The sequence below is a fragment of the Rhinoraja longicauda genome, chromosome 8 (genome assembly GCF_053455715.1).
Source record: "Rhinoraja longicauda isolate Sanriku21f chromosome 8, sRhiLon1.1, whole genome shotgun sequence".
Lineage (NCBI taxonomy): Eukaryota > Metazoa > Chordata > Chondrichthyes > Rajiformes > Arhynchobatidae > Rhinoraja > Rhinoraja longicauda.
Genome location: NC_135960.1, coordinates 27,857,592 through 27,871,419, shown reverse-complemented (window position 1 = coordinate 27,871,419; position 13,828 = coordinate 27,857,592). Strand labels below are relative to the sequence as shown.

The 13,828-nt window shown below is 41.5% G+C and overlaps 1 protein-coding gene across 1 annotated transcript in view; it reads right to left on the bottom strand.

The window, feature by feature from the left end:
- LOC144596218 (extended synaptotagmin-3-like) overlaps positions 1-13,828 on the bottom strand; it is a 104,182-nt gene that overhangs the window by 48,377 nt on the left and 41,977 nt on the right. The window contains exons 3-5 of the mRNA XM_078404429.1: positions 13,649-13,783; positions 7,479-7,555; positions 1,022-1,091 (exon numbers count right to left, since the gene is read on the bottom strand). Coding sequence (XP_078260555.1) covers positions 1,022-1,091; positions 7,479-7,555; positions 13,649-13,783 — 282 coding nt within the window. The remainder of the gene's footprint in view (positions 1-1,021; positions 1,092-7,478; positions 7,556-13,648; positions 13,784-13,828) is intronic.

Sequence of the window (13,828 nt, the reverse complement as noted above, 5' to 3'; positions counted from 1 at the left end):
CATTTGGAATAGTGTGTGCAGTTTTGGTGTCCATATTTAAGTAAGGATGTACTTGCTCTGGAGGCAGTGCAGAGAAGATTTACACGGTTAATTCCAGGGATGAGGGGGTTGACATATGAGGAAAGGTTAAGTAGGTTGGGACTTTTCTCATTGGAGTTCAGAAGAATGAGAGGCGATCTTATTGAAACGTATATGATCGTGAGGGGCCTTGATTGGGTGGATGCTCTAATGATGTTTCCGATGATCGGGGAGACCAGAACTAGGGGGGCATAGTCTTAGAATAAGAGGGGGCTCTTTTTAAAACTGAGTTGAGGAGAATTTTTTTCACTCAGAGGGTGGTTAGTCTGTGGAATTCGCTGCCTCAGGGAGCTGTGGATGCGGGAATGTTAAATAAATTTAAAACAGAAATAGATTATTTTTTAATAGACAAGGGAATTAGGGGTTACGGGGAGCAGGCAGGGAAGTGGACATGAGCTATGGTTAGTATAGTAAGACCTGAGTAATCTCCTGGCCAAGTTTCGATCGCCTAGCTTGGCGTCGGAGAGGAATTTCCCGGATTTTTTCCCAAATTGGCCTGGGTTTTTATCCAGTTTTTCGCCTCTTTTGGGTGGGAAGAAGGGCGATAGTGGGAAGGGGGTTGGGGTAGGATCAGCCATGATCGTATTGAATGGCGGAGCGGGCTCGAGGGGCCGGTTGGCCTACTCCTGCTCCTATTTTCTTGTGTCTTGTGTTATTCTCCTTCTCATTATACTGGCTATCAATCTATACTTGACAGGGAAAGAATGAAAATCTATCTTTCCAAAGTTTCAAGCTATGGATAATGAGGAACCTTCTTCAATACATTATACCTAGCAACCATTTGAAGAGTAAAATAGATTGATTAAATCCTATATGGAATGAGAGGTGGGGTGGAGATACAGATAAAGGAACTCTAAAGGAAATTTTAGACACATACATAAATTATAGCATAATTTATAGCATAATTTATACCTGGAACCAGATTTTAACATTTCTCACCTACCCGAATTCCCTTTAAGCCAGCTTTACACACTTTCTTCACCTCTACATTGATTTCACAGTCACTGATGTAGCTAGAACAGAAACAATAGTTCAAATGAACTGCACGTTTGTCAAATCAATGCCGAGAAGCATATAACATTGCCTCAAACTAGTGAAACCAATTTACTTTTGTAATTTGCAGATAATAATGCCGAGATTTACAAAGTCCTTAATATGATTTCCCAAGAAAATCGCAGTTCCTACACATTTCTACAAAACTGTTTTACAAGCTGCAATTTCTATTCATTTCCATTTACAAAAATAATTGGGGCTATATGAGAGGTGGCAGGGTGGTGCAGTGGTAGAGTTGCTGCCTTATAGCACCAAGGACCCGGGTCCGATCCTGTCTATAGGTGCTGTCAGCATGAAGTTTGTACGCTCTCCCCATGAAATTGTGGGTTTTCTCTGGGTGCACCCGTTTCCTCCCACATTCCAAAGGCATACAGGTTTGTAGGCTAATTCGCTTTAGTAACATTGTAAATTGTCCCTAGAGTGCAAGATAGTGCTGGCGGGATGGGATCGCTGGGCAGCACGGACTCAGTAGGCTGAAGGGCTTGTTTTTGCGCTGTATCTCTGAACTAAACTATGATCTTGACTGATGTTCATAGAGAAACCAATGGTTGGGAAAGCACAAGTGAAAGATATTAACTAGTAACCAGAGTAAGCATATTGCATTCCAAAGATAAATTATCAGTTTATATTTTGTTGTGTTAAGAATGAAAGCCTTCGGAATTTATTCCTGATCTTATTATTCATTGGTCGGTGGTAAAGACTTTGGCATTGAATTTAAATCATATAGACACTTGAACATACGCCTATTATTAAAACAATTATATTCAATATAAATGTAAACAAATGGGATTTCCTTTTAGACAGTCTCTTAATGCTAACACTAACATGCTTCCACTGCAGTTCATTGGGATCCAAGGTGGTTGATGTGATAAACCTGGCCTTAGTCATAGCAGAAGTTGCCTGACGGGAAAGATGGACGCAGTTTGGATATCAATATAGTCTTTCTGTCATTTATACGAGGCTTGTGTGCTGATTAATGGGAGCATGCCAAATGCTCCTCCTCTATTTTAGTGTTGATGGGACAGTGATTCCTTTCAGTCTGTGAGGATGCTTTACTTTTTAAGATGTCTTTGAGAACAAGCTTGCATCTTTTCCTCTGCCCACTTGATTTTCTTCTGTGACAGAGCTCAGAGTCGAGCGTTTAGTTCAGGAGTCTGGTATCAGGTATGCGATTGTCATCGCCTGCCTGTCAGAGACAATTAAGTCAACTAAAGCCTCAAAGCTGGATACATTGGCCTCAGGAAGGACTGACAACACTCTTACTTGCCAGTAGATCTGGAGTAATATCATTCTCATATGTTAAGATTCTGCACCCTGCCTGTCTGAAACCTACAGGACAATTACTGCTGCCTCGACGACTGTGCAGTTTGAGGTCTTGATCTTCAAATACTCTTTTCATCAGCCAGCCAAAAAGCAGCAATGGAAAATAATAAATCACTTATGTCTGTCACCATTGAATGATGGCTCCCAAAGAGGCTGGCTATTGGAACCAGTCCTCATTGTGCACAGTATTATCACCGGTCATCATCGCAGGAGGATGGCGTTATGGAGGTTATTCTCCTCAGAGGATCTTCATTTTGTGGCCATTAAGTGCAAGACCCCTTCTCTCGTGCTTCTGTAAATGTTTTGATGATGATGTAGAGCTAAGTCTCAGAATGTGCAAGTGTTGCCTGTGTATTGCAGTTTGATAACTGAATAGGGCGAGATTGCTTCTAGCATGGAGGTAATAAGCGAGTTTGGTATCCGACAGCGCATGCGCGGGTCACTTGTGCTAAACATTCTCGCTGGCTGAGCTGCTGCATGTATACAGACCTGCATTTCATCCGTACTTTTCAGTTTTGCTTCTTTGAGGTAAGAAAATACTGCTTTCAAAACAATTAATTAGATGTATTTATGGTTAATTTGTCCAAAACTACAATGATTTTGTAGGTTTTATTGCTTTATGCTTCGGTGAGTGAGCGAGATCGTGATGATTCTCTTTTGCATTGTAACCTGTACCAGAGCTGATCAAGTGGGAAGATGTCGCACTTCCCAAACCATGAGTTATTCTTGGTTTTCTCAATCGTTCTTGGACTGTCGGTGATGCAAAAGAAAAACAACCGTTTGAATGAATGACAATAGGTGCAGGAGGAGGCCATTCGGCCCATCGAGCCAGCATCGCCATTCAATGTGATCATGGCTGATCATTCTCAATCAGTACCCTGTTCCTGCCCTCTCCCCATACCCCCTGACTCCGCTGTCCTTAAGAGCTCTATCTAGCTATCTCTTGAATGCATTCAGAGAATTGGCCTCCACTGCCTTCCGAGGCAGAGAATTCCACAGATTCACAACTCTCTGACTGAAAGAGTTTTTCCTCATCTCAGTTCTAAATGGCCTACCCCTTATTCTTAAACTGTGGCCGCTTGTTCTGGACTCCCCCAACAATGAATTGCTGCTTTGTGCGGGCGGTGGCTACAGTCCGGAATGTCAATGGATGACCACTGTAAACTTGAAGCTGCTGTTCGTGCAGCAATTAGACAGCTGCAGAGGTCAGCATTCAGCGGAGCGGTTTGTCTGATCAAACCCTCTCTATAATATCACCCAGAAAAACATCACTCCAGTAAACACAAAATGCTGGAGTAACTCACCGGGACAGGCAGCGTCTCTGGGGAGAAGGAATGGCTGACGTTTGAGGTCGAGACACTTCCTGTCATGCTGACCTCTGCAGTTGTCTAATCGCTGCACGAACAGCAGCTTCAAGTTTACAGTGGTATTCCATTGACATTCCGGACTGTAGCCTCCACCCGCACAAAGCAATTCATTCACTCAAACGTTTGGTTTTCTTTTTTGTATCGCCGACAATCCAAGAACAATTGAGAAAACCAAGAATAACATGGTTTGGGAAGTGCAACATAGTACTGAGTGAGGAGCAGCTCCGGTACAGGTTACGGTGCAAAAGAGAATCATCACGATCTCGCTCACTCACCGAAGCATAAAGCAATAAAATCTACAACGCAGGTATACACGCAGCAGCTCAGCCGGCGAGAATGTTTAGCACAAGTGAACTGCGCATGTGCGGTCGAGATACCAAACTCGCTTATTTAGGCTTGACAGTTTCCTATTTGTCTTTGATTAGCTTTCACGCCAGTGGGAGGTGAAAAGCAGCAAGATGGCAAGAAAGATCAACTCAAGAACTGTGGAGATGTGTAGTCTCACATGACATCATCTGCACTGCGACTGGGTCTGTTATGGACCAATTAGTTAAAATCATGGCTTACAGGCAATCATAAAGTGCCATAATATGAAGACAGCTAAAATTTAAACAAAAATGCTCCATTGATTCACCTAACTGATTTAGAAACAAAGCTTCTGAGAAGCCATAAAACTAATAATAACAACTAATGTCCCTGAATATCCAGTTACAATCTGTGAAACAAGTACAGCTCTGTGAACCCAAAGCACCTTGTTGAGAGTGTCATACTGTAATGTTAAGTTTAGTGTAGGCATACAGGGTGGAAATAGGCCTTTCGGCCCACCGAGTCTACGCCGATCAACAATCACTAGTTTTATCCTACACACTAGAGACAATTTGCAGAAGCCAATTAATCTACAAACCTGCATGTCTTTGGAATGTGGGGGGAAACCAGAGCATCTGGAGAAAACCCACACGTCACAGGGAGAATTTATAAACTCCCTATCGACAGCACCCATAGTCATGATCAAATCTTGGTCCCATGTGCTGTCAGGCGGCAGCTCTACTGCCTTCCCACTGTGCCACCCTAATTAGCATTTTTCCTTCATCCAGTGCATTTTTCCACCGACTTATTCCTCTTCATTATATTTCATGGAACAGCCTCTTAATCCCCTCTCAGAACTTAAAACTAACCTTGTATATGAAACTAGGGTTTGGGCAGAAATGTACACAAAACAAACATCTGATTCAATGTAATTTAACCAAAAATCCTTTCTAAAAATTCAGTGCAGTACTTAGATGTGTATGTAGCTGAACACATGTATCCTTCATAATTGATTTTCTGTATGTCGTCAGCAAGGCGTGCACACTATTTGAACCACTTATTTGACTACTTTATTACATTATGAATTTCCTATGTATTCCACACAGGTGGAGAAATGTGAACGAACTGGTTCTATCACTATTTGCTGCTGATGATTAATCATAGTTTACAATTTGCCACAGCTTTTCCTCTGGTTTTCCTGGCCTATATTGTAGTTGTGACGCTCAGCTCATAGCAATTTCTCCTGTAATCTGCGTTTTAATGTACTTGTATACTTCCCTCAGCTTTTATTGTGGAAAGATAGTCAGAAGCAAATGGACCTGTTCCAAGAATCCTAAAGACATTATTATTTTATTAATGAAATAGGAGCTTTAAAGTTTCTAGCAATATGTATATATATTTTTAGCTGGAAAAAGAGTTAAAAAGTTACCAGAAAACCAGTCTAAATACAAACAAACAAATACATTTTCAGTGGTACGTTATCTACTGTCGGGTGGAAATGGAAATTGTATTCATCTCCAAAAATAATCTCCGTGCAAGTCATGATGATATTAATTCCACTACTGCACAAAAAAATTAGAACTCAAAATTTTGAAAATATCCACTTTTCTACAAGGTTGATACATGTTCATTCATAAATTATGTTGAAACTTACATATCAGCTTTCAAAGTTATCCTGCAAGTTCAGTTTTGCTTAACAGAAAGAAAACCCAAATGATTGCCTACAGATATTAGGTTGAGACATTTAAACAAAACCTATGTATAAATTAGATTAGCATCAATTCACGTCCATTCGATGGGGTTTTCATTTCAGCTGTATAATCCCTAGGTCTGCAATTTTCCCAAGAGGGTAACAATAGGCAATAGACAATAGGTGCAGAAGGCCATTCGGCCCTTCGAGCCAGCACCACCATTCAATGTGATTCTTCTTCTTCTTGCGTTTGAGGCAGCAGAAATTATGTAACGCCCTCCAGGCGCTGTAGCCAGTGCAATGTGCTGTTGTCAAGGGCCGTGAGGTCTACCCCTCCACCAAGGGGACGGAGGACAGTGCAGTTGAAAATGACGTGCTGCGCTGTTTGCTGGTCTGCTCCACACACGCAGGCTGCTGATGGACGCAACCCCCCAATGATGCATGTTGGCATTGAACCGGCCGACCGCTGTGTGGAGCCGGTTCAGGGCGACCCACTCTTTGCAGGGCATGTCCGAGCCGGGTGGGGCTGTGGTGTTCGGTGCGACAGTGAATTGAGGAGGTCGCGATGTCTGTTCCCAGCTGGTTCTCCATGCTCCTAGTATTTTGAAACCGGAGTCACAGAGGGTCGCTGCATGACGGGAGAAAGGGTGACGAGATGACAGGTGTTGAGGTCCCAGTTGCTGTGAATCCTGGATGAGGTGCTGCAAAGGATGTTTGGCGTCCGATGGGGCCTTGCACACCAGCCTATGAGTGAGATCTCTCTGCGAAGCTTGGCGGGTGCGATACCTGCGATCACTGGCAGGAGATACGTCGGAATAGGGTATAGGCAGCCAGTGATGATCCACATGGTGTCGTTGAGGGTGGCGTCTAGCTTGTTGGTATGAGCGCTGTGGCACCATGCTGGGGCGGCGTACTCAGCGGCGCTGAACACGAGTGCAAGAGCACTGGTTCGGAGAGTAGATGTCTTGGCGCCCCATGACGATCCGGCCAAGCATCGCAGGAGGTTGTTCCGTGCCGAGACTTTAGCACGGAGAGCTTCAAGGTGTTGCTTGTAGGTCAGCTGCCGATCTAGTTTCACCCAGAGGTATGTAGGAAATGGGTTGTAGGGTAGGGGTGACCCATTGAGGGTGACGGTTAGCTGGCGTTGAACGTCCTTGCTGTTCAGGTGAAAGGCCATTGTGGTGGTTTTTGCCATATTCAGCTTTAGTCTCCAGGTCTTAAGGTAGCCCGCGACAAGTTCCATATCCGCCAAGAGCACATCCTCAACATTTGACCAGCTCTTGTCCGAGTGCAGTAGGGCCAAGTCATCAGTACCCCGTTCCTGACTTCTCTCCATACCCCCTGACTCTGCTATCCTTAAGAGCTCTAGCTAGCTCTCTCTTGAAAGCATTCAGAGAATTGGCCTACACTGCCTTCTGAGGCAAAGAATTCCACAGATTTACAACTCTGACTGAAAAGGTTTTTCCTCATCTCCGTTCTAAATGGCCTTCCCCTTATTCTGAAACAATAGTGATTGTTGACATAGGTTTACCATCATGAACAATAGATTGGAAATATAATTATGATCATAAAAGGGTAAAGAAATTTGATATACATGGATCTTTACTAAATAAACAATGCAACAGATTATTAAATGCAATCTTTAATAAAATAGAAGTTACCTAATTTGCAAATCAATGATCACCTGCCGTCTGTCCACCTCCTCAGTGTACACCTTAACACCAGTGATTTTAGGTGACTGGAAATAGAAAGGGACATTTATTAATAACTGTTCCACATACAAAGTTCATTGCTACAAGACACTTCTTTAAAAATAAGCTTGAAACACCAATCTGCACTTTGGTTCATTGGAAGCACAAGTAACCCTGTGTTTTTTATTTAAGTCCTTTTAACATTTTTGGAAAACACGGAGAAGTTAAGTTTTGATATATTCATGGTAAAAGTTTAAAATTTGCTTCATAGAGTAAAATTTATGCACTTTTGTGGAGTTATGGGCCTTGATGTAATGGCTGCTTGCACTGTGGGTGTTTGTGTCTATCAGAAACAAAAGCCAAAAAATAGGGGGGGGGGGGGGGGGTTATGGCTCTTTTGTGGGGGGGGGGGTTCAAGAAAGGAGTGCTGGAAAAACTCAATAGGTCAGGCTGCATTCCATGGAGAAACAGAGAAACAGAGTTAATGCTTCAATGACCATTCATCAGAGCTGCACGTCCAAAACACTGAGGTGAAGACAGGCTACTATCAGATTCCCTCTACATCGATCACTAGTTGGGACATCTTGGTCTCATCTGCTTTGAAGCAAGGCTCAATCTTCATTTTTGTGTTTTAGAGCAAGTCATTGTTCTATGCTTTTCTCAGAATTGTTCATCTGTGAAGAAAACCTTTAGCTCATTCATTGGAACACAATTTTAAGAGGAGCCAAATAACAAGCCACTGACTGATGTCTTTAAAAAAATTATAAGTATACATTAAGTACAATTCTCTACTGTCCCTATAAACCCAAGCGCTATTGAACAATCTTGATCAACAAACATCTTCTGGGTACATGTGCTTTGGAACTATTAAGGCGAGATATTGCCAAAGCTGAAAATAGACTACAACAGCAAGTTTACATCTTCACATTCCAATACTTAGAAGTCAAAAAGGAATTTAAAACAGATAAATCAGTAACAGCACAATTGTAAAAATAATTGTGTTGAGGACAGGAGCTGCTCACTTAACCCTCCAAGAGTATTTTCAATTTGCAATTTATCAAATAAATCTAATTCATTGAAACAAATTTACTGAGGAATATATTTTGAGAATGGAACAATAAAATCCCTTGAGCTACTTTTGCATTGTATTTAGGTACCCTAAAGTTAAAATACAACAGTGAATAAAGCAAAAGCAATAAACAAGCTAAAATGACAATGTTTAGTTGCAATGTGGCTTCTTACCAGGAGGGGGAGCAACACCTTAAATGGATCCTACTATGATATGTCTTGACCACAGTATGAAGGGTCACGACCCGAAATGTCACCCATTCCTTCTCTCCTGAGATGCTGCCTGACCTGCTGAGTTACTCCAGCATTTTGTGAATAAATATCTTCAATGTGTACCAGCATCTACAGTTATTTTCTTACACTGTCTTGACCACAGTGTAAATTTCACTGTTCTAATGCTTTTTAAAGTATTTGAAGCTAGATTGAGCATCATTATGCAGTCTATTATTGTTGGATACCTTTATGGTTCAATTTTTATAAAAATGAAATATCTCAGTTATTGACAATTTTGACTAAAAATAAGTCACATAAAGGCAATTAAGCATATCAAGAATTATTACAGAATAACTTGCAATTCATCACAGTGTTCCTCATAATAAAAAATAGATTACACAAACCTATTTTACAACATTTAAATGCATGCATTTCTGTGTTAAGAATGGAAGCAATCAAGAATACACATACAGCCAGCAGCAAATCATTTTAATAAACAACATTAAATAGGAAAGATCTTGCATGAACAACCATTTAAATTTTATTTCGGGTACAAAGATTGTGAAAATGCATGCAAATGCAGTTGATGTTTGAGCCGCCACAGTCCAACTAAATGTTAAGCAGATGCTAATAATCCAGGGTATGGATAGGAAAATGGAAAATTGGAAGGATGGGTCACAGAGAAGTGGGATACCCAAATGTACTGCCCAAGCTAAGTTGTCAGACTAACATTGGGTCGAGACTCTTCTTCAACCCAAAACGTCACCCATTCCTTCTCTCCAGAGATGCTGCCTGACTCGTTGAGTTACTCACAGCATTTTGTGTCTATCTTCGATTTAAACCAGCATCTGCAGTTCCTTCCTAAAGAGGGATTGCACGCAAGGTCGTAAGGTCAAAGGGCGTGATGCACGGAGTCGTTCAAGCTATCCGGAGGACATGGAAGCTTCCGGCAGACACTAGCAACACGTACATTCTTACCTTGAAATAACTGCCATAATGGTCAATTTTTGTACTGTAAAAAATGGGGAAGAAGCTGGAGGATCCGGCGGTGGAAGAGGAACCGGGGGAAGGGCTGCAAAGCCCGCGGACGCAAGAAGCAGCTGGGAAGACGACGGCCAGCCGGCGGGAGAAGGGAAAAACGCAGCCGGGAAGGGTGGCAGGAGAGCACGGCCGAGAAGCAGGGGGGTGCCGACAGGCCGGCAGGGGGAGAAGAAGAGGAGGAGGAGGAGGAAAGGATGGGATTGAGTCAGCTGGGAGAGGAGCAGCGGGAAGAACCCGAGCCGAGGAGCTTGGAGGTCTGTAGGGACAGAAGCAGCGAGCGCTGGAGGTCGACGACCCGCCTGAGGGCGAAGGGCCCAGGCCATGCTCGACGGCCTTGGAGGAGGCGGTGGAAGAGGAGGAGGAGCGGAGTGTCGAGCCCGAAGAGGAGGAGGAAGAGGACCGGGGAAAGGCCGATCGGCAGCGGAGGCTGAGCAGCAGCGAGAGATGGGCTGGGCGCTGGGAGCCGGAGGACCAAGTCACGGCTCTGCTCGGCGGCCCCAGCCATGAGGTGTTGAGCGCCGGTCTAGTGGAAATGGAGCCCGGCTGACGGAGAGGGCGAGCGGGGAGAAGGGCTGGAGGGCCAGCAGGAGCAGCAAGGGGCTGAAGAATGGCAGGAAACGAGGCGCAGAGCAGGGACACCAAGCTTGGAGGAGCAAGGAGCGCAGGAACAGGAGAGGTGTCAGGACACTCGGAGTGCCAGGAGGGAGCCATAGACGCGCTGTTGGGCGAAGATGGGTGAAGCCGAGCAGCAGCAAAGTGCAGCCGCAACATTCAACTGCAACACCCTCTCAAATTAGGACTGACGAATTGTTCCACAACAGAAGTAATTCCAAACATAAAATAGAAGAAAAAGACTAAGCAGACTGAAGAAGGGTCTCGACCCGAAACGTCACCTCTCTCCTAGATGCTACCTGACCTGCTGAGTTACTCCAGCATTTTGTGATACCTCCATATCAATGCTCCACACTTCTGAATACCAGTCCAGTAACCAGTCCAGACAACGTCTGAAGAAGGGTCTCGACCTGAAACATCACTTCTCTCCAGAGATGCTGCCTGTCCCGTTGAGTTACTCCACCTTTTTGTGTCTATCTTCGATTTAAACCAGCATCTGCAGTTCCTTCACAGTAACTTTACTATGCCACTGTACCAGAGTGGGCAACAACTTCGCCAAGAAAAAGTCATTAAATTTAGCAAACATGTAAAAGACCATGTTTTAGCAAACATTGTGCTCCTATTCCAATAATTAACATAAAAATAGAAAGCATATCATAAGAATTTCTAATCTCATTTTAGCAAAATCTTGTTAGCTAGAGCTTGGGAACAGTGGCCTATTCTGGTCAGGGGGACAGAGGTTCAACTGTTGTAACAAAAAGCTCATCCTCCATATTAGGAGTTACAAGTAGTCCGCACAAACATCTTAGAAGAAATTCAAACATTCAAACTTACATGGAAGATGTTTACATGAATGTATATAATACAGCTTAACATTAAAACAGTTAGTTTGGCGGAAAATTTTAAACAATAATATTAAGTTTGATTATCAAGGAGCTTTTTAAAAACCTATGCAAACAAACAGCAATGTAAAACTTGTACTGGATTTCTGTACAGAGCAAAGAAGATGAAAAACTTTAACTTGTTTTGGAAGCAAATACATAAGGAAGTGGAAGGGAGAGCATCCTATCCTCCAAGTGGATTGCTGTTGGATCAATGGTTTGTTTCATCCTTAAGCAGAAGGCAAAATAGTGTCTTCTTTGCAATAGTCAGTAGCATTTGGTATCTTTGATCATTATTAATCTATTGTTTTGTTAATTCTGCACTTCTTCAATTTGATAACACTTGGCCTATTTACCACAATAGCTATCACATTTTATTTACATTTTGGCCTTCAAATCAGAAATGGGTGCCTTGGACGATCAAAAGGGTTCAAAATATTAACTATCACAAAGGGCATGACATTTTCAAAGCTCATTTTTAATTTTGAAGCCACTTAGTCTCCCCAGTTAAATTAAAAGTATAATGAAAATACAGACGCAAAGTAAATCATCAAAGCAGACCCAATGTTCTTCAAATGATACATTCATCAATTTGCCAAATTGTTCTGTTCTCACTTGCAGAAGCTTCAGTGAGGCAACTACCTATATATCAGTTTAAAGATTCAATAAAGGATGACTAAAAGACCAAGAAGAGGAAATTGAATTAATACTCATTTTAAACAGTCTGAGCCATTGATGGCAAAGGTTTATTGCCATTTGCTAGATAGGTCACAGTGTGGCAACATTAATTAGAAGCATGGATTAAAAAGTAGTAAAACAAAGAATGGATTAGATGGTTGAAGACTAATCATTCACACACATGGATCTCCCAACATCCATACATATTTCAGTGAACTTAGCATCTGTCATTGGAAAAATGTAGAGGCTATTATTAAAGATGTGTATGAGAGGACACTTGGAAGAATTGAGGCGATCAAGCAAAGTCAACATGATTTTGTTAAAGGAAAAATCACGTTTTACCAAATTATTAGAATTCTTTAAAGTAATGCTATGGCGAAAAGAAAACTGACAGTTGTATCCAACTCAGATTTCCAAAGCTAATTGATGAGATCTCACACAGATGGAGGAGAATAATATCACGTAGGAAGTAATATATTGGCTGGAAAGGTTGACTGGCTAACTAACAGAAACGGTACGGGTATAAAATGTCCTTGACTGTTAAGCAAGATATAGATGAGTGTTCCCAGGGAGTGGTAAAAATGCCAAACTTGTTACAAATTATTTAAATGACTTTGAGTAAGGTATGATCAGCAAATATTCCAATAGTACAAAGATAAGGAAATAAAGTTAAAGAAGAAATAAGAGCCCCCCAAAAGGAATGTATTTTGGTTAATCAAGTGGGTAAAGATGTGACAAATGAAATATGTGTAAAATTGTAAAATTGTCCATTATGGCATAAATAAAAATGTAGATCATTTACATGTTTAGAGACTGTAAACTTCTGAGATGAAGATGAACCTTGGTGTTCATAGAGTCACATAGCATAGAAACAGGATCTTTGGCCTAACTTGCTCACACAGATCAAGATGCCCCATCTACACTAGCCTCATTTGCCTGCATTTGGTCCAGATCTCTAGTCTAAACCATGATTTGTGCATGCAAGGTAAAATGGTCTTATTTATTGCTGGAAGGAATGAAGACAGAAGTTAAGAGATTCAAAAATAGAAGGCATTGGTAAGAGCACATCTGAATAGCACTGTGTACAGCATTGGTTTCTATATTTAAGGAGGGTTTAGCAGTTTATTAGAATATATTTGGAATGGGCAATTGTTTTGGAATGGGTAGGCTCGATCTGCTGGAGTTCAGAAAAGCGAGAAGATTCTTGATTGTCGGAAAATGCTGAATTGACATTTCTTTACAAGGACGATTAGAGGGTCAACATTAAGTACATAATAAAGAGAGAGAATTTACAAATTTATTCCAGCTTCATATAGTTATATTATTGTATAATCTGGAATAGCCCCACCAATGTCATGGGATCTGCTATTTTATTTAAGGAAAATTACAAGAAAATAATTTGGATGTAAATATGTTTTAAAAATGTACAAATCCTGGTCTAGTAATTGATGATCAGAGAATATCAAGACATTTTAAGATTTTCCACATCTACATCTCATCAATCTGGTAAAGCAAATTAAATTGCAAACTTGGTCAAGTCACTGTAAATATGGCTACTCAAAGAAAATCTGAAAATGTTTCATTTTATGATCAATCACATTGAAGCAAATCAAATCAATAGTAAAGAGTAAGTAACAACATCCTTACCTTTTCACCAAAATTAAGTTTTGCAAACGTAAAGGTTTTCAAGCAAACATTTGATCCACATATTGAAGGCTCAATGACATCTTTAAATATTCTTTCCAGGTACATCCCAAAATATGGCCATGCTTGTTTTAAAATCTAGTTCAGAAAAATTTAAAAAAAGGTCAGAGGACACATATACAG